General features: G+C 35.5%; 1 protein-coding gene across 2 annotated transcripts in view; it reads right to left on the reverse strand.

The window, feature by feature from the left end:
- RAVER2 (ribonucleoprotein, PTB binding 2) overlaps positions 1-20,987 on the reverse strand; it is a 137,350-nt gene that overhangs the window by 54,031 nt on the left and 62,332 nt on the right. The window contains exons 6-9 of one of the 2 annotated variants that reach the window (XM_061411726.1): positions 11,009-11,094; positions 8,099-8,164; positions 7,839-7,950; positions 5,624-5,892 (exon numbers count right to left, since the gene is read on the reverse strand). In XM_061411726.1, coding sequence (XP_061267710.1) covers positions 5,624-5,892; positions 7,839-7,950; positions 8,099-8,164; positions 11,009-11,094 — 533 coding nt within the window. Of the gene's footprint in view, positions 1-5,623; positions 5,893-7,838; positions 7,951-8,098; positions 8,204-11,008; positions 11,095-20,987 lie in introns of both variants that reach the window. The other variant, XM_061411725.1, reaches the window with a different exon arrangement.

Here is a 20,987-nt window from a genome sequence, read left to right on the forward strand (position 1 = left end):
CTCACATCCATACACGACCACTGGAAAAACCATAGCCTTGACTAGATGGATCTTTGCTGGCAAAGTAATGTCTCTGCTTTTTAATATGCTATCTAGGTTGGTCATCATTTTCCTTCCAAGGAGTAAGCATCTTTTAATTTCATGGCTGCAATCACCATCTGCAGTGATTTTGGAGCCCCCCAAAATAAAGTCAGCCACTGTTTCCACTGTTTCCCCATCTATTTCCCATGAAGTGATGGGACAAGATGCCATGATCTTGGTTTTCTGAATGTTGTGCTTTAAGCCAACTTTTTCACTCTCCTCTTTCACTTTCATCAAGAGGCTTTTGAGTTCCTCTTCACTTTCTGCCATAACGTGGTGTCATCTGCATATCTGAGATTATTGATATTTCTCCCGGCAATCTTGATTCCAGCTTGTGTTTCTTCCAGCCCAGTGTTTCTCATGATGTACTCTGCATATAAGTTAAATGAGCAGGGTGACAATATACAGCCTTGGCGTACTCCTTTTCCTATTTGGAACCAGTCTGTTGTTCCATGTCCTGTTCTAACTGTTGCTTCCTGACCTCCATATAGGTTTCTCAAGAGGCAGGTCAAGTGGTCTGGTATTCCCGTCTCTTTCAGAATTTTCTACAGTTTATTGTGATCCACACAGTCAAAGGATTTGGCATAGTCAATAAAGCAGAAATAGATGTTTTCCTGGAACTCTCTTCCTTTTTCCATGATCCAGCGGATGTTGGCAATTTGACCTCTGGTTCCTCTGCCTTTTCTAAAACCAGCTTGAACATCTGGAAGTTCATGGTTCACATATTGCTGAAGCCTAGCTTGGAGAATTTTGAGCATTACCTTACTAGCGTGTGAGATGAATGCAACTGTGCAGTAGTTTGAACATTCTTTGATATTGCCTTTCTTTGGGATTGGAATGAAAACTGACCTTTTCCAGCATAGAGAAATCTATATACCTCAACATAATAAAAGCTATATATAAAGGACAACTCCACAATTAACATGATAGCTTTTCCTCTAAGATCAGGAACATGACAAGTATGCCCACTTTTACTACTTTTAGTCACCACAGTATTAGAAGTCTGCCAGAATAATTTTGCAAGAACAAGGAAATAAAAGGCATCTAATCAAAAAGGAAGGAATTAAACCATCTCTGTTGGCATCCATCGCATTTCTATATACTAACAATGAACTATTCAAAAAGAAATTATGAAAACAATGCTAGTTATAATACCACCAAAAAGAGTAAAATACTTTGGAATAAATTTAGCCAAGGAGGTGAAAGATCTATACTGCAAACTATATGACTTTGATGAAAGAAATTGAAAGTTACACAAATAACTGGAAAGATATCTTGGATTTACAGATTGGAAGAATTAATATTGTTAAAATGCCCACACTGCCCAAAGTGATCTACAAATTCAAAGCAATCCCTGTCAGGATTTCGATGACACTTTTCACAGAAATAGAACAAACAATCCTAAAATTTATGTGGAACTTCAAAAGGTCCTGATTTGCCAACACAATCTTGAGGAAAAATTCAAAGCTGGCAGGATCATGCTTCCTGTTTCCAAACTATATTACAAAACTATAGTCATCAAACAGTATGGTACATACATAAAAACAGACATACTGAATTATGAAAAAAATAGAGCCCAGAAATAAAGCCACATATATGTGGTCAACTAGCATTTGAAATGGGCACCAAGAACACACATGGGTATAGGATACTCTCTTTAATAAATGGTGTTGGGGAAACTGCATGTCAATATGGAAAAAAAATGACTCTGGATCTTGATCTTACACAATATGTACACAAAAATGTACTCAAACTGGATTAAAGACTTAAAAATAAGACCTGAATGCATAAAACTACAAGAAATTATAGAGGAAAAGCTACTTGACATTGGTCTTAGTAATCATTTTTTAATATCATTTTACGGTACCAAAGTATAGACAACAAAAGCAGAACTAAGCAAGAGCTAAAAAGCTAAACCGGCATACTACAGTCCATGGGGCTGCAGAGTCAGACACGACTTAGTGACTGAACAAAAAACTAAAGAGTTTCTCTGCAGCAAAGGAAACAACAAGACTAAAAGGTTAACAGGAGAACATATTTGCAAACCATATACAGGAACTCAATAGCACAGAAAAAAATAACCTAATTAAAATATAGCAAAGAATCTGAATAGACATTTTTGTAAAGAAGATATACAGGTGACCAATATGCATATGAAGAGGCTTTTAACATCACTAATCACTGAAGAAATGCAAATTCAAAACCACAATGAGAGACGATGTTGGTGAGGATGTAGAGAAACCAAAACCCTCATGCTTTGAGGGTGAAGCATAAAATGGTACAGCTGCTATGGAAAATAGAATGGCAGTTCCTCAAAAAATTAGAAAAGATCTTGATGCTGGGAAAGATTGAAGGCAGGAGGAGAAGGGGATGACAGAGGATCACTGACTTGGACATGAGTTTGACCAAGCCCCAGGAGTTGGTGATGGACAGGGAAACTTGGCGTGCTGCAGTCCATGGGGTCACCAAGGATCAGACACAACTGAATGAATGAACTAAACTGATACTCCCTGTGATTCCCCTAATTCCACTTCTGGGTAAATACCCCAAAGAACCAAAACAAAGACTCAAACAGATATTTATATACTAATGTTCATAGCAGCATTATTCACAAGAGCCTACAAATGTTAAAGCTGAAACTCCAATACTGTGGCCACCTGATGTGAAGATCTGACTCATTTGAAAAGACCCTGATGCTGGGAAAGATTGAAGGTGAGAGGAGAAGGGGCAACAGAGGATAAGATGGTTGGATGGCATCACCAACTCAATGGACATGAGTTTGAGTCGACTCCAGGAGTTGGTGATGGACAGACAGGCCTGGTATGCTGTAGTCCATGGGGTCGCAGAGAGTCAGACACGACTGAGAAACTGAACTGAACTGAAAGATGGAAACAATCCAAATGTCCATCAATAAATGAATGGATAAACAAAATGTAGTATATAAATACAACGGAATCCTAGTCAGCCTTTAAAATAAGGAAATTCCAATACAATTAATGCCACAACATGGATGACCACTGAAGAGTAATGTCATCATTAAGTCTTGTATCATTCCATTTACACTGGGTACTTAGAATAGTCAAATTCTGAGACAGAAAGTAAACAGTGCTTATTGTGGACTGGGGAGAAGGGAAAATGGGAGAGTTGGTGAATGGGTACAGAGCTGCAGTATGGCATGATGAGAAAGTTCTGGAGTGGATAGTAGCAACAGTTGTAAAACAATGTGAATGTACTTAATGCCACTGAGTTGTACACTTAAAATTCAGATCTCACCCCTATTTCTCTGAATCAAATTCTCAGGGCTGAAGAAGATAGAGTCTAACCCTCGACACCTATAGTGGTGATTCTGACAGAAAGACAGAATCAAGAATCACTAATCAACATAATGTAAAAGATGCAGGTCTAAAACTCTGCATCCAAGTTTAACCAACTGTTTAACAAAGTCCAAAATCTTGCTACATAATTAGAAAACATATTTTGAAACTACCTGGTCCAAGCAAGTCCCTATTTTCAGTAGAGAAGAATCACTTCTACAACAATATGTACAGGTGTTCACCAGGGTCTGCATAATTGCCTTCAGTGATACGGCATTCATATCCTTGTGAAAGTGTGAACTTTTTCTTTGTTTTAAAACTTCAATTGTTCTGTGTTATATTAAGCCTAAATCAGCTTTATCGTTTGTCATACTTATTAGACTAATTCTGCCCACTAAAGAAACATAAAATACTATGTGACTAGACTAGTTTGTGAATTTTTTTTTTTTAAACGTCAAATAAAATGACAGCTGGTCAACCCTTGCCAAGTTCCATATATCTATTTCCCTCAATTCTTCATCGTGGGACTTGTTTTCTAGGCTCTGCCCTACTTCAGCTGTCTTCTACCAGACACACTTTCACTTGTCCATTATGTGAATATCTCAAGTCCAGTTTTTCTAAAGACTCTAGTGCACAGGTCCCCAGCCTTTGGGATCTAATGCCTGATGCACTGTGGTGGAGCTGATGTAATAATAGAAATGCAGTGCACAATAAATGTAACACACTTGGATCATCTCAAACCCACCCCCACTCCCCCATCCATGGAAAAAACTGTGTTCCATGAAACCAGTCCCTGGTACCAGGAAGGTTAGGGACCACTGTCCTGGTACTTTCCATGCATTAAGAGGTCTGTGCAAAAAGAAACAGAGTATTTATATATGAGTTTTAGTTAACTTCCCTTAATAACTTAAGCAATTAATCCTTCAAATAAACATTTAAAATTCTTCATTCTATGAAGAACCACCTTAGTTTTCTCAATGAACAATTATAGGTATTCTACCCATACCTCCTGTCATGACTAGGTGACAACAAAACCTCTTACAAAGTCAATAGTATCATTTTGAGATTTGAATACAGCCAATTACAAGAATTTTTTCCCTCACATGTCACTTCTAAATCAAACAATATTTTTTGTTGTTGTCATGTCAGACTCTTTGCGACCCCATGGACTACAGAATGCCAGGCTTCCCTGTCTTTCACCATCTCCTGAAGTTTGCTCAAAATGGTATTTTAAGATACAAATAAAAAATTAAATTAAATGTACTTTATTCTACCTACCAATTATAATATTTACAAATGTCAGTGGTTTATGAACCAATAAATTCGAGTAAAATCCTCCAGAATTAAAACCAAGATTAGGTTCTTTTGAACACACCAGAGATTAATAACTAGCTTTGAAATCTTTCAGATAAACTAGAATTTATTCTACTTTTAAATATTAAAATAATACTTAATTAGCTACAAAAATATATATATTTTAGAAATAATATTGTATTTTAAAGAATAGCATTATCATTTACTAATTATATAATAAAGAATATTATATAATTGGATAAGTATTAATGGTACTCCTATGCTTTCCTAAACTACAAAATTTTGAACCTATATTACAGTATATTTGAAAATTATGCACATCCCAAGACTTTTAGAAAAGTAAACATTTACAGGAATAAAGAATTCATATTTAAACATTTTATAATGATAGATTTAAAAACCATTTTATACATATATTTTATTTACAAACTGGCAAGTAATTAAGCAGAATCCCAAACATCATTTGGCATAACTTATCAAAAGATATTATAATAATAGCTTTTTTTAAGGGTCCAATATTTTCTTCTTTTGAGAAGCAAATGCACACTATGAAAACAGTCAGCATGTCATTGACATAGGAATTATGCAGTTTGTAATATATACTTTAAGTATATTATCAACTTCTTTTGAAATACAAAAATAGTTCAGATTACTTGATGCTTTATAAATTATAACACCTGTAAAATAACCAAAAAATTAAATACTCTAGAATTAGAATCATTTAAGATACAAATAAAAAGGAATATATACATATTGCTTGGTAGTATACACACACATGTAGTATACATATATATACTTCATGTAGATACATGTGTGCATTTATATATATGTGTATGCATGCATGCACACACTCTCTCTTTTACACACACACACACACACACACACACACACACACACACACAGAGTTTTCTTACCCCTGAACTTATCTCCAGGCCTTTTGGCTGACTTTGTTGTTGCTTTTGATGTCCTGTGAGCAAGCCACCAGCAGTAAGGTTTGGAAAGCTCTGCAGATAAGTCTGTGACCCTGAGAAATTTCCTTCTGCCATTCCCACCAATGCTGGCTGTTTCTCCTGAGTGCTCCCATGCCCTGGTCCAGCTTGTCCAGCAATGTGCTGATTTGGAAGGAATGGTAACATGCCCATGCCAGTTGTTATAGTTGTTTGAGTTGGAATCAAATTAGGTGCTGCTGTGAATCATAAATGCAAAAAATTTTGGTTAGATGAGGCTTATTCACAATAGTCCTTTTGATTTTGTCAAGTTGTGGGCAAAATGTGCAGAAACCTATTTTTTAATCTATTAGAAAACAGTTAAATTTAAAATGTGAGGTTAAAGGTTGTAGATTAGCAGCATCTTGTATGGAAAAACAAAAACCTCTAATAGGAATCACACTTTTCCTATTTCAGCAACTTTCAGTATAATCTCAAGGATACTATACTCTTTCATTCCAAGTTTTAATTGCACACTTTAGAAGTTGACAGCATGTACATTTTTGCATTTAAGTTATATCAGTGCCTTTAAAAAAAAAAATGCCCACTGTAATTTGCCAGCTTCTATGTTTGAAGGGAATAATTAAATATGCCTTCAGTTTAAAAAAATTCCCTGACAGTCAAAAATTATTAAAGTTACATTAATCCAATAATTATATTTAGTCAGCTGACTTGTACCAACTCATGAGTCAAATACACTGTCTCCTCCCAGCTCCTAAGTTCAACATCTTTGCATGGGTAACCTGAAATCAGCCTTGGTTGGACTGTTTACAAACACAAGTCCACAAACACTACAAATCAAGATTTCTTTTTTAACTCAGAGAGTTGGTTTTTAAACATCAGCACACCACTGGTTTAAAAAACATCAATATTTGTGAATGGATAAGCACCAAATGAAAGTTTAATACATGAAAGTTTTACATTTTTATTTACAGGGATTAACAAGAAATTCTGAAAGGAATAGAAGTTTTAATAGGAAAATTCTGAATCATTCCATTTTTAAAAAATCTATAGGTCAAAGCTAAACGAAAAGAACTAGTTTTGATAACTATTGTAATTAAATCAAAGTTAGACTTTAAAAATTCTCTAAACAAATTTCTTAATTTTAGTACTTATTATTTGTAGATAGATTCTTAGTTCTATTTTTGAGCAATATATTTACTTGGACACTTCTAATTTTCAATGTTCTTAAAGCAACAATGCTGAAGCAATTGGCTAGTTATTTAACCCAATATAAATAATAAATATCTGCATAAGCTTTTAAGCATACAAAATTTAATTTTTAGGACTCATCACACCATAAAAATTTCTATACCTGTCTGTATACTGGTTTAACTTTTGCCCAATTTCAATAGTCTGAATTGATCATTTAACTATTTCACTTGGCTTCATGTACAAGAGGTTCAACATGCTACCCATATTTAACTGACTTAAAAAAAAAATCACTCATGACGGCTTTTCTCTTTTTTCCCCCTCAGCATCCTTACTTTGAACAAATTTCAGTGAAACTTCAAACTGAAAATGCCTTTCAAAATCACACTCAAGTAAGAAGTCTTGGTATACTACCATGGTGTTATTCTAAAAAGAAAAATAATTGTTCTGTTTAAATTTGTCATATTTTAGAAGTACATAGTACATCATTTTTTTCTGCTACTATGTTGGAGTTCACATTTTAAAAGTTATACAAACAATGAAACTTTAACTTTACAATTACCAGATATTTCTTAATAATCAAACTTTAAATTTATAATTACCAGATATTTCTTAATAAAAGCTAACAGTTTCTTCATCCAGGCAAAAGTTAAATGGATCACTCTGCAATGTGCTGTCAGCCCAGTGGGCAGCATGTCAGTCTCAATGCATTTATGTCTTTGCCTCATGCTTCTATGAATCATCATCAAATATTAACGCATATCCAACAGAGAAAGTCTTATCTTGGCATAGAAGCAACTCCATCAATACATAACTTATCAATAGTATTCTAATGTTAAAAATAGAAAAGCCCAGAGGGCTCTTGAAACTTTAAATGATTAAAAAAACTCAAATCTGACCTTCCTGTAAATACAAGTAGAATACAGGTACACTATCTTTAAATCTCAAATCTGACTGTTTACTGACGTCTCAGCAAATACACATCATTTACTTTTATGTACTTCTCCAAGATGGCCCAGCTCTGTTTTCAATGGAAGCGGTGACCCTATCCCTACGGCAGTCTGAAGTACCATAGCTGGGGGTTCTCCAAGTAAGCCCGGTTTCTGCAAAAGAAAAAAGAATTTTGCTCGTGGCAGCAAGATATAACCTAATAAAAAAACTGTACATGTGAAAATTCATAAACCACCTGACCAACAGCATGACTACAGAAAAGGGGTGAACTCATTTCAAAACAAAAAATTCCATACTTACATTATTAGTATGTATATTCTCAAACTTCATTAGCTGTTGCTGAGCCAGTGGTACATGAGAAAGATTCTGAAGAAATAAATTAGAAGTATTACCCATAAGTGAGCTCTGTGAAAATGACAAAACATTAAGTTAGCTTAATTTTGAAGAGGTAATTGTTGTGTAAGCCAATTCATTTTAAAGTTGAATTCCCCCATTGATCTGAGCACAAGCAACAGCTTCTTATCCTACTTTCCAATTACAGGCAACACTAATTAATTCTTTCAGTAACATACCAGATGTGACCATGCAGTCATGAAACTAATTCCACATTTCTTCCTTCTTTTCTTTCATCCTTTCTCCCTTTTCCTCACTCCCTTCTGGCTTTGATATCAGTATCTTTCAATCATTTATTTGCTCATTTTATTCATTCAGCAAAAATTTATTGAGCACTTCTATATGCCAGGCACTGTGATACATAGAGAGGAAAACAATATGATCTGCCCTCATGGATCTTACAGTCCCCTGAGGAAGGGAGACATTAATTATAAAAATATACAATTAATAATGGCAATGAGTGTATGAAGGAAAAATACAAGGAGTGATGAGAACAAAGAGTAGTGGAACTTGATTTAGACTGATAAATTCAAGGAAGGTTTCCCTGAGTAACTAACTCATGCACAGAGATCTGAAGGCTGCAGAGAAATAACTAGGTGAAGTCTGGGGAAATGAGGTGGTGTTGGGATGGGAAAGATTTCAAGCAGGAGGAACAGCAGGAGCAAAGACCTAAGGAGAAGAGAAGAAAGTCCTTCAAGGACCAAAAGCAGTTCACTATAGCTGGGACAGGGACACCTAAGGTGTATGAGAGGCAGGGGAAGCCAGTTTGGACAGGCCCTCAAGGCCATATTAAGCAGTTTGGTCTTTGTGTCAGTCGCTCAGTCGTATCTGACTCTTTGCGACCCCACGGACTGTAGTCCACCAGGCTTCCCTGTCCATGGGATTCTCCAGGCAAGAATACTGGAGTAGTTTGCCTTGCCCTTCTACAGGGGATCTTCCAGACCCAGGGATTGAACCTAGGTCTTCTGCATTACAGGTGGATTCTTTACCATCTGAGCCACCAAGAAAGACTTCTTTCAGTCTTTATTTTAAACATTTGGTCTTTAAAGTAAAATGAGTATTGTCAAACTCTGGACTCTTCTCCCATATCACTTTAAACCTTACTGTAATTAACTGGTTGTTTTCTCTATATGCGACCCCATGGACTGTGAATATTTTGTACAATGCTATAGCATGAATGGCTAACAGAGTGTCTAGTACACGTTGAGTAAATGAATGAGTAATGCATAAGGTCCTATGTTAGATTCTAAGAATGAAAAATACATAATAGGCCTTTCCCTTAAAAAGTTGGGTTTAGCCACCATATGATTTAACAATCCAGATCACTCCTAGACATATACCCTGAGGAAACCAAAACTGAAAAAGACACATGTATCCCAGTGTTGATTGCAGCACTATTTATAATAACTAGAACATGGATGCAACCTAGATGTCCACTGACAAATGAATACATAAAGAAACTGTGCTACATATATATATATATATATATATAAATATATATATATATAAAAATATAAATGGGATACTGCTCAGCCATAAAAAGGAACAACTTTGAGTCAGTTCTGATGAGGTGGACAAACCTAGAGCCTATTATACAGAGTGAACTAAGTCAGAAACAGAAATATAAATATTGTATACTGATGCCTAAATATGGAATCTAAAAAGATGGTATTGATGAATTTATTTGGAGAGCAGCAATGGAGAAACAGATATAGAGAACAGACCTATGGACCCGGGGCGGAGGGGAGGAGGGAGAGGGTAAGATGTATGGAGAGAGTAACATGGAAACTTACAATACCATTCGTAAAATAGATAACCAATGGGAATTTGCTGTATGACTCAGGGAACTCAAACAGGGGATCTGTGACAACTTAGAGGGTGGGATGGGGAGGCAGAAGGGAGGGAGGTTCAGGAGGGAGGGGACATGGGTGTACCTATGGCTGATTCCTGTTAACATATGACAGAAAACCACAAAATTCTGTAAAGCAATTATCCTTCAATTAAAAAAATAAATTTAAAAAAACTTGGGTTTAGGAACAGACATTCATTTACTCAAACTACAACAACCATCTATTTCATACTAATATTAGGTTTGATTTGTAATTATGCTTCTATATGGATATAGCCTTAAATAGCACCTGAAATTAGTAGGTAATATTTATCTCCAATATTATGGATATTTATGTACACAAACATATTTAAAATACTTATCTGAAAAAGGTAAGAAAGATATTTTTCACTCATATATAAATTATCTTTATAACACTGATTTTTAAAATTAATTTATTTATTTTAATTGGAGGCTAATTACTTTACAATATTGTAGTGGTTTTTGCCATACGTTGATATGAATCAGCCATGGGTGCACATGTGTTCCCCATCCTGAACCCTGCTCCCCCTTCCCTCCTCATCCCATCCTTCAGGCTCATCCCAGTGCACCAGCCCTGAGCACCCTGTCTCATGCATAACACTGATTAAGTTTTAAGAATAGAGCTATTGTTCATTTATTTTTCTTTCTGTAAGTTTTTGGGTCAAAACCATATCAGACTTGCTTTGAGCTACTGATTTATTTCTAGAAAAATAAACCACAAAATATACCTCTTTACTTCTTAATGTCCTACAAATAGGACTCAATAAATATATAAGCGATGCTGCTTTGATTACCTCATTGAGTTCTGTTTTTATGTAGGTACATTTATTACTAAGAACTTTATTTAAAAACAAAATACTCTAATTCCTTGAGAACTTTAAGTGTTAAGAACAAACAAAATATTCATTCCAAATTTTTTATGTTTCAATTCAATGCTATTTGTATACCTGATGTGCTTTATTCAAGGGTAAAAATGCAGGGGAGATGGATGGATTCATCAGATGTGGCAAGCTGTGAGGTGTTCCAAGAACTGCTTTAAGAAAATAAAAGCAAAAATTTATCTTTATGATATACATATATGGAATTAAAAATAAACTCCAAAAAGGGTAGATGACTATTACTTAACACACTCAACATATTCACTGGATGTTCAATGATATACTAATCTTGCCACTGTACAAAAAGTGACAGGTTTCTTTCCTTGTCATTCAACCCTAGAATTTAAAATTCCAATACCTTCTGTCTCAACAGCAAAACACCAAACCTAGTCTTTCTCTTTAGCACTTAGTGCAAGCAAACTAATGATATCTTTTAATAAACAGAATACTAATTAAACCCATGTTATCTGCTCAGTGTTTCTGTCAGTTTTTTTGAGTATTTTGGCAGAGAGTCAGGATGGGAAGGGAAGGAAAATATACAATCCTGTTGTTAAAGCTTATAATCCAATTGAGGAGAGAACACATTATATTAATAGGTACAGTTAAACAACACTTCATAACAAAAAAGAAACAATACTGTACATAGTTGACAAATAAATGATAAGCATGCTTTTTATCAAGATTGTCTAAGAGTACAAAGACCAGAGTACGTATCAGAAGAGACATGTTAAGAATAGACAATATACAGACAAAAAGACTCATGAGATAAAAAATATATGAAGCAATTTCATCTAATTATTAGATGTAAGTAGTCATAATATACAATTAATTAGAATTACAGAAGGTCAAGCTTAGAAAGTACTTCAAAAAGCATGTAATCCAATGATGAAACATATTTGAAATTTATATATAATATCACTACAAATTCACTCTATGATTTAAAAACTTTGTTTCAAATTTTTGTTTCTTATTGAGGCAGATCATTACATCTTTGGAAAACTGACCATTAGAAAGTACTTTCTTTGGAATAAACCAGTTTCCTGATAGGTGATGGGAAAATTAAGATCATCAGAATAAGTTGCTGATGAAGGAAAATACTGTTTATTAGAAAAGAGGGATAATGATGGTCATTTCATAAATAGAAAGAGATCAAGGGGATCAACAATCATGTCTGTGCACCTAACAAAGCTTCAAAATATATAAAGCAACAATTTCTAAAACTGAAAGGAAAAGGAGACAAATCCACAGTTATGATAAGAGGTTTCAATACCTCCTCCCCTCATTTTCCAGTCACTGCATTTTGTTAAAAAACATTAAAATTTTTTTCACAGCTTTTAGTGAATATAGTATTTCCCAATTTAAAACAGTAACAACTAGAATTAAAATGTTCTGAAAATGTTCACAGTCTCCCATCTAGCTGCCTTTACCCTTAGACCTTGGCTAGGTCTCCCATTCAGCCTCTTCTCCCCTCAATAATTGATAGCATGCTGTTGCTCTTTAGTTGTTCAATCATGTCAAACTCTTCAACCCCATGAACTGTAGCCCACCAGGCTCCTCTATCCATGGGATTTCCCAGGCAAAATACTGGAGTGGGTTGCCATTTCCTTCTCCAGGAGATCTTCCCGACCCAGGGATCAAGCCTGGGTAGGGTTTGACCTGTCCATGGGGTCGCAAAGAGTCAGACAAAACTGAGCAACTGAGTGTGCATAATTCATCATGATAACAGACCAAAAATAAAAAAGCCACACTGCTGATATCAACAAATGGAGAAAAGCAGTAGATAAATTCCAGAAATTATTATGACAAAATCTCTCAGCAATATAGGAATAAGTTCCCATCTTGGAAAAAAAATCTGTAAATTAAAAAACATAGCTAAGATAATGCTTAATAATAAAAGAATGAATGCTTTCTCTGTAAGGTCAGGAAGAAAGCAAGGATGTCCACTCTCAAAAGTTCAATGCAGAAATTTTCCTGAGATTTCTATCTACTGCAGTACAGCAAGAAAAATAAAAGGTATACATACTGTAAAGGAAGAAGTAAAACTTCTTGTAGATGACATGATAGTCTATACAGAAAATCCTAAGGGCAAAATCTACTAGAGATAAAAAGCAAGTCTGCATGATACAAGATAAATATACAAAATCAGCTGTACTTGTATATGCTAGCAACAAGCAACAGGAAACCAAAATTTAGAAAGTAAAACTATTTAAAATAGTATCAAGAATGTATAAAGAATGCAGCAACAAAAAGAAATACAACTCTGTTTAAAAACAGGCAAAGAACTCGATTAAGCGTTTCTCCAAAGATGACATAAAAACAGACAATAAGCACAAGAAAAGATGCTCAACATAGTCATTAGGAAAACTCAGATCAAAACTATGATGAGTTGCCAGTTTATTCCTATTTGGATGGCTAAAATAATAAAAGCAGAAAGTAACAAGAGTCTATGAAGATATGGAGAAATTGGAACCCTCGTACACTGCTTTCGAAGTGTAAAATGGTGCAGCCACTGTGGAGACAGCTTGCAGGTACTCAACAAGTTAAACAGAGAGTAAGCACATGATCCACCACGTCTGGCTCTAAGTATATAACCTCAAAAGAACTGAAAACAGATGTTCAAATGCTTGTACATGAGCATTCATAGACAACACTCTTCATAATAGTCAAAAGGTGAAAACAACTCAAACTGTCCATCAATGATGAATGAATAAACAAACTGTGACATATGCACACAATGGAGTATCATTCAGCCACAAAAGGAATGAAGAACTCATACATATATTACAGCACTCAGAAACACCATGCTAAGTGAAAGAAGCCAGATACACAGTGACTTCTGTTTATATGAAACACCCAGAATAAACAAAAGACAGAAAGCAGATGGGCTGTTGCCAGGACCTAGGCAGAGGGAAAATAGGGCAGTAACTGTTTAATGGGTACAGATTTTATTTTGAGGTCATGAAAACGTTTCTAAAGTTAAGCAGAGTTTGTGATTACAAAACACTGTGAATGTACCAAATGTCACTGAACTATTGACTTTAAAATGATCAATTTCATGTTATGTGACGTCTGCCTCAAAATTACAATAAAAAATAGTATCAAGGAATATGAAACGCTAAGGATAAATCTGAAAAAATATGCGTCAGATTTACACCCTGAAAACTACAAAACATTGTTGATAAAAGAAGGCCTAAATAAACGGAGAGATATATTTATGGCAAATTGTTGTCAATTCTGCACAAATCAGCATACAGATTCAACACAATTCCAAATTCCCAGCAGACATTTTTCACAGAAATTGATAGCTGATTCTAAAATTTATATGCACATACAAAGGACCCAGGATGGACAAAACAAATAGAAAAAGAATAGAGTTGGAGCACTTACACTTACTGTTTTCAGGACTTACTATAAAACTATCAAGACAATGCAGTATTGGTATAAATACAGACATTTAGATCAATGGAATAGAATAGGGGGTCCAGAGACAGAGCCCTATGTATACAATCAATTGATTTTTGAAAAAAGTGTCAAGAAATTCAATGAAAAAGGATAATCTTTTTTAACAAATTATGCTAGAACAACTGCAAAAAAAATATTAACCTGGACCTTTACCTCATATTGTAAATAACAATTAACTTGAAATCATTTATAAACCTAAACTTAAGAGGTAAAATTATAAAAGTTCTTGAAGAAAACACAGGAGGACATTTTTGTTATCTCGAATTTGGCAAAGATTTTTTAAACATGACATAAGAAATATGAATTAGAAAATAAAAAAATAATAAACAGGACATTGTCAAAATAAGCAATTTTCTTCTTCAAAAGATATTAAGAAAATAAAAGGACAGCCTACAGAGTGGCTGTAAACCCAAATATATCCAATAAAGGAGTTGTATCTAGAATAAAGAACTCTAACAACTTAAGAAGATCAACAGCTAGAGCACGTGTACACCTGTGGCGGATTCATGTTGATGTATGGCAAAACGAATACAATATTGTAAAGTAATTAGCCTCCAATTAAAATAAATAAATTTAAATTTAAAATAAATAAATAAACAAAAAATGTACAAAATATTTCAAAAGATATATTAACTAAGGAGATATAAAGATGATAAATTAGTACATTAAAAGATGTTCAAAACCATTTGTCAAAAGGGATATTCAAATTAAAACCACAATAAGATATAAACCAAACAGAAAGGCTAAAATTAAAGGGTCAGTATGTCAAATGTTGGTGAGGACACTGAGTGAACTACAGCCTTGGACACTGATGGTGAGAATGTAAATTGGGCAGAAAACACATTAGAAAACAGGTGGGGGACTTCCCTGGTGATCCAGTGGTTAAGACTCTACTCCCAATGCAGAGGGCCCAGGTTCTGTCCTGATCAGGGAACTAGGTCCCACGTGCCACAACTAAAGATCCTGCATGCTGCAACAAAGACTCAAGATCCCCTGTGCCACAGCTAAAACCCAGTGCAGCCAAATAAAGAATAAAAGCAAATGTCCAGAGCAATTTTATCTCTAACGACCCCAAACAGGAAATAACCCAATGTTCAACAAATCAATGAAAGTGCGAATTGTGGAACAGAATACTGCTCAGAGTTAAAAAGGAAAAAAACTACTGATAACATGAAGCAACATGGATGAATCTCAAAATAATAAGCTGAGGGAAAGAAGTCATACAGTACATACTGTTTGACTCCATTTATAGACATTTCTAGAAAATACAAACTTTAGTGACAGAAAGCAAATCAGTAGTTTCCTGGGGATGAGGAGAAGGGTGGGTTAAAAACAGGCAAAAGGAAAGTTTTGAAAGTAATGAATATCTTCATTGTTTTGATTATGATGATCGTGGGTCATATAAATGGAAAAGTTTACCAATTTGTACAATTTAAATATGTGCAGATGACTGTGCCTCAATTATACCTCAATAAAGCATGGTGAAAGTGAGAGGAGAGTGAAAAAGGTGGCTTAAAACTGAACATTCAAAAAACTAAGATCATGGCATCTGGTCCCATCACTTCATGGCAAACAGATAGGGAAACAAGGAAACAGTGACATACTTTTTTTTCTTGGGCTCCAAAATCACTGCAGATGGTGACTGCAGCCAAGAAGTTAAAAGACACTTGCCCCTTGGAAGAAAAGCTATGACAAATCTAGACAGTAAATTAAAAAGCAGAGACATTACTTTGCCAACAAAGGTCCGTCTAGTTTAAGCTATGGTTTTTTCCAGTAGTCACGTATGGATGTGAGAGTTGGACTATAAAGAAGGCTGAGCGCTGAAGAATTGATGCTTTTGAACTGTGGTGTTGGAGAAGACTCTTGAGAGTTCCTTGGATTGCAAGGAGATACAATCAGTCCATTCTAAAGGAGATCAGTCCTGAATATTCACTGGAAGGACTGATGCTAAAGCTGAAGTTCCAAGACTTTGGCCACCTGATGCGAAGAACTGACTAATTAGAAAAGACCCTGATGCTGGGAAAGATCGAAGGCAGGAGGAGAGGGGAATGACAGAGGACGAGATGGTTGGATGGCATCACTAACTCGATGGACATGAGTTTGATAAGCTCCAAGAGTTGGTGGACAGGGAAGGCTGGCGTGTTGCAGTCCATGGGATCGCAGAGTCAGACACGACTAAGCAACTAAACTGAACTGAAAGCTGCTAAAACTACAATTTAGACTATAAGTTACAATATTTACATTATACTGCATTTTTTAAGGTAGTTCAAACGTCTGGATTGAAAAGAAAAGATCAGTATGGCTCAAGTAACATAAAGTGGGTGTGGGAGGAAAATCAACCTGATGGTTGTGCACAGATTAGACAGAAAAGAAGGCAGACAAGAAAGGTAGTTAAAAATTTACAGAGTAGATCATATATCACCAGGTATGTACAAGTCATGCAACAGAGAGGTAAAGGAAGGAGTTTAATCAGTAAACAATATTTAAGTACTTTTTACTCTAAATAGCAGGTCTGTTCTAGGTGCCTGAGAGGAACAAAACAGATAAATCTTTGCCTTTATGGAGCCTTCTCTGTTCTAGTGGAAGAAAAGGCAATAAACAAGTAAATATGTGTCAGTTACTTGAAAAAAAAAATGATACAATGAGCAAGAAGTAACACAAGGGTTTAAATACAAATATATCATATAGGCATACTTCAGAGACATTGAAGATTTGGTTCCAGGTCACTCCAAGAAAGTGATTACCGTAGTAAAGTAAGTCACACAATTTTTTTTTGTTTCCTGGTACATATAAAAAAGTTATGTTTATGCTACATATCTAAAACAATATATATACACCTCAGTTTTAAAATGCTAACCATCATCTGACAAAGCAGTGTTGCCACAAACCTTCAATTTTTAAAAAAAAAACACAGTGTCTGTGAAGCACAATAAAATAAGGCACACTTGTATATATATGTATCTTACAATATAAGGATAATCTCAGAGAATTATGACCCTTTGTAACTATTTTAGTTTGCTCAGAGGCCTCTGTGAAGAGTTTAGGATATAAGGAATATAGTTAAAATGTAGTAACAATCACAGTAAGGAAAAAACAAATGAAACTTCTTGATTAACAAGATAGTTTGTCTTTCCTGAACACCAACAAACTTTCCACACATTCTCCAGAAGCTTTGCATGTGTTCAAGTAAGGTATTTAACCCTCTTCGCTTCCCATTCTAAATAAAGCAAAAGTTATCAGAATAATACTGAAATATTCTTCTTAAAACTATAAAAGTAGCACTAAAGTGAAAAAGTATAATCTCATATGGTCATATACCAACCTGAGGAGAAAAGCAGAGGGGGAGAATACATATCCTCAGATACAAAGAAGAGAAAAATTAATTTGGGGGAGAAGTTACTAAAGATAGCCCAGGTATGAACTATTACTTTCGAATAGACCCACAAGTGTAATATACTTCTTTAAACACTGATACAATCTTGGACTGTATTAACAGAAATATGATGATGATAGGAAGGAAATCCCACTGCATTTTGTGGTGATTAGAACCCATCGACAGGATAAATTTGTCTGTGTATGCCATTCTGCAAGGCAACCAAGATAACATATTAGGAGAGGAAAACTTACTGGGGGCTCTGGAGAGCATATCCTATGACCTGTTGTGGAAAGTCAAGTACGGAACTATAGGTTATGAAGATGTAGAAGAGGTGTATAAAGCAAACTACACTCAGTATTTTGTAATAACCTAAGGGAAAAGAATCTGAAAGAAGTAGATACACATGCATAACTGGATCACTTTGCTGTATACCTGAAACTATCACAACAATGTAAATCAACTATACTTGAATAAAAAAGTAAAATTAAAATAAATAAAATGCTTCTAAAAAGAGACTATTTATATTTTTATCTTAAAATATAAAAATATTTAGTTTTATCAATTCTTAATATATGGGTTGACAAAGGTGCGTTTATGTAATTGACACATGTGATACGTAAACTGTATATACTGGGGTTCCACTAAAAATATACTTCACTGATAGAATGCATAGACAAAAAATAAACAAAAGGACACCACTTGTCTGCAGAACAGAAAACAAAGAAAATCAAAGATGACTACAGTTTCATGATAGTTATCTCCAAACATCAGAAGGCTATTCTTACGGAAGAAGGATAGATTTATTCTATGTTTCTTCATAGGAAGAACTAGAATAAGCAGCTAAAAGTGATAGAAATTACCATCTAATATAAGAAAAAACCTAGTAATTAAATTTGTCAAACCAGGGAATAGTTGCCTTGCAAATAATGAGCTGCTTGTGCTTTGAGTAGTCAAGACATACAAAGGATATCTCTATGCCATTAAAATTGCAGGAAGTTAAAGCTTTATCTTTAAAGTCTCATTTAACTCAGATGACCATTTTATCTACTACAGTGGGCAAGAATCCCTTAGAAGAAATAGAGTAGCCATCACAGTCAACAAAAGTGTTCAAAAGGCAGTACTTGGATGCAGTCTCAAAAACAACAGAATGATCTGTTCGTTTTCAAGGCAAACCATTCAATATCACAGTAATCCAAGTTTACGCCCCAAAAAGTAATGCTGAAGAAGCTGAAGTTTAATGGTTTTATAAAAACCTACATGACTTCTAGAACTAATACCCCAAAAAGATGTCATTTTCATTACAGGGGACTGGAATGCAAAAGTAGGAAGTAAAGAAACACCTGGAGTAACAGGCAAATTTGGCCTTGGAGTACAGAATGAAGCAGGGCAAAGGCTAACAGAGTTTTGCCAAGAGAATGGACTGGTCATAGCAAACACCATCTTCCAACAACACAAGGACTCTACACATGGACATCACCAGATGGTCAATACCGAAGTCAGATTGATTATATTCTTTGCAGTCACAGATGGAGAAGCTCTATACAGTCAGCAAAAACAAGACTGTGAGCTGACTATGGCTCAGATCATGAACCCCTTATTGCCAAATTCAGACTTCAATTGAAGAAAGCAGGGAAAACCACTAGACCATTCAGGTATGACCTAAATCAAATCCCTTACAATTATACAGTGGAAGTGAGAAACAGATTCAAGGGATTAGATCTGATAGACAGAGTGCCTGATGAACTATGGACAAAGGTTTGTGCCATTGTACAGGAGACAGGTATCAAGACTATATCAAGAAAAAGAAATGAAAAAAGGCAAAATGGTTGTCCAAGGAGGCCTTACAAACAGCTGAGAAAAGAAGAGAAGTGAAAGTCAAAGGAGAAAAGGAAAGATATACCCATTTGATAGCAAGGAGAGATAAGAAAGCCTTCCTCAACAATCAACGCAAAGAAATAGAGGAAAACAACAGAATGGGAAAGACTAGAGATCTCAAGAAAAGTTGAGACACCAAGGGAACGTTTTATGCAAAGATGGGCACAATAAAGGACAGAAATGGTATGGACCTAACAGAAGCAGAAGATATTAAGAAGAGGGGGCAAGAATACACAGAAGAACTATACAAAAAAGATCTTCACGACCCAGATAATTACGATGGTGTGATCACTCACCTAGAGCCAGACATCCTGGAATGTGAAGTCAAGTGGGCTTTAGGAAGCATCACTATGAACAAAGTTAGTGGAGGTGATGGAATTCCAGTTGAGCTATTTCAAATCCTAAAAGATGATGCTGTGAAAGTGCTGCACTCAATATGTCAGCAAATGTGGATAACTCAGCAGTGGCCACAGGACTGGAAAAGGTCAGTTTTCATTCCAATCCCAAAGAAAGGCAATGTCAAAGAATGCTCAAACTACCGCACAATTGCACTCATCTTACATGCTAGTAAAGTAATGCTGAAAATTCTCCAAGCCAGGCTTCAACAGTACATGAACCATGAACTTCCAGATGTTCAAGCTGGATTTAGAAACAGCAGAGGAACCAGAGATCAAACTGCCAACATCTGTTGGATCATTGAAAAAGCAAGAGAGTTCCAGAAAAACATCTACTTCTGCCTTATAGACTATACATCTACTTCTGCCTAAGCCTTTGACTGTAGATCACCACAAACTGTCGAAAATTCTTCAAGAGATGGGAATACCAGATCACCTGACCTGCCTCCTGAGAAATCTGTATGCAGGTCAGGAAGCAACAGTTAGAACTGGACGTGGAACAACAACTGGTTCCAAATCAGGAAAGGAGTACATCAGTTCAGTTGCTCAGTTGTGTCCAACTCTTTGCGGCCCCATGGACTGCAGCACACCAGTCTTCCCTGTCCATCACCAACTCCTGGAGTTTACTCAAACTCATGTCCATTGAGTTGGTGATGCCATCCAACCACTCATCCTCTGTTGTCCCCTTCTCCTCCTGCCTTCAATCTTTCCCAGCATCAGGGTCTTTTCCAATGAGTCAGTTCTTCACATCAGGTGGCCAAAAACTGGAGTTTCAGCCTCAGCATCAGTCCTTCCAACAAATATTGAGGACTGATTTCCATTAGGATGGACTAGTTGGATCTCTTTGCAGTCCAAGACACCATATTAAAAAGCAGATACATTACTCTGCGAACAAATGTCCATCTAGTCAAAGCTATGGTTTTTCCAGTAGTCATGTACA

This window comes from Bos javanicus, chromosome 3 (assembly GCF_032452875.1).
Source record: "Bos javanicus breed banteng chromosome 3, ARS-OSU_banteng_1.0, whole genome shotgun sequence".
Lineage (NCBI taxonomy): Eukaryota > Metazoa > Chordata > Mammalia > Artiodactyla > Bovidae > Bos > Bos javanicus.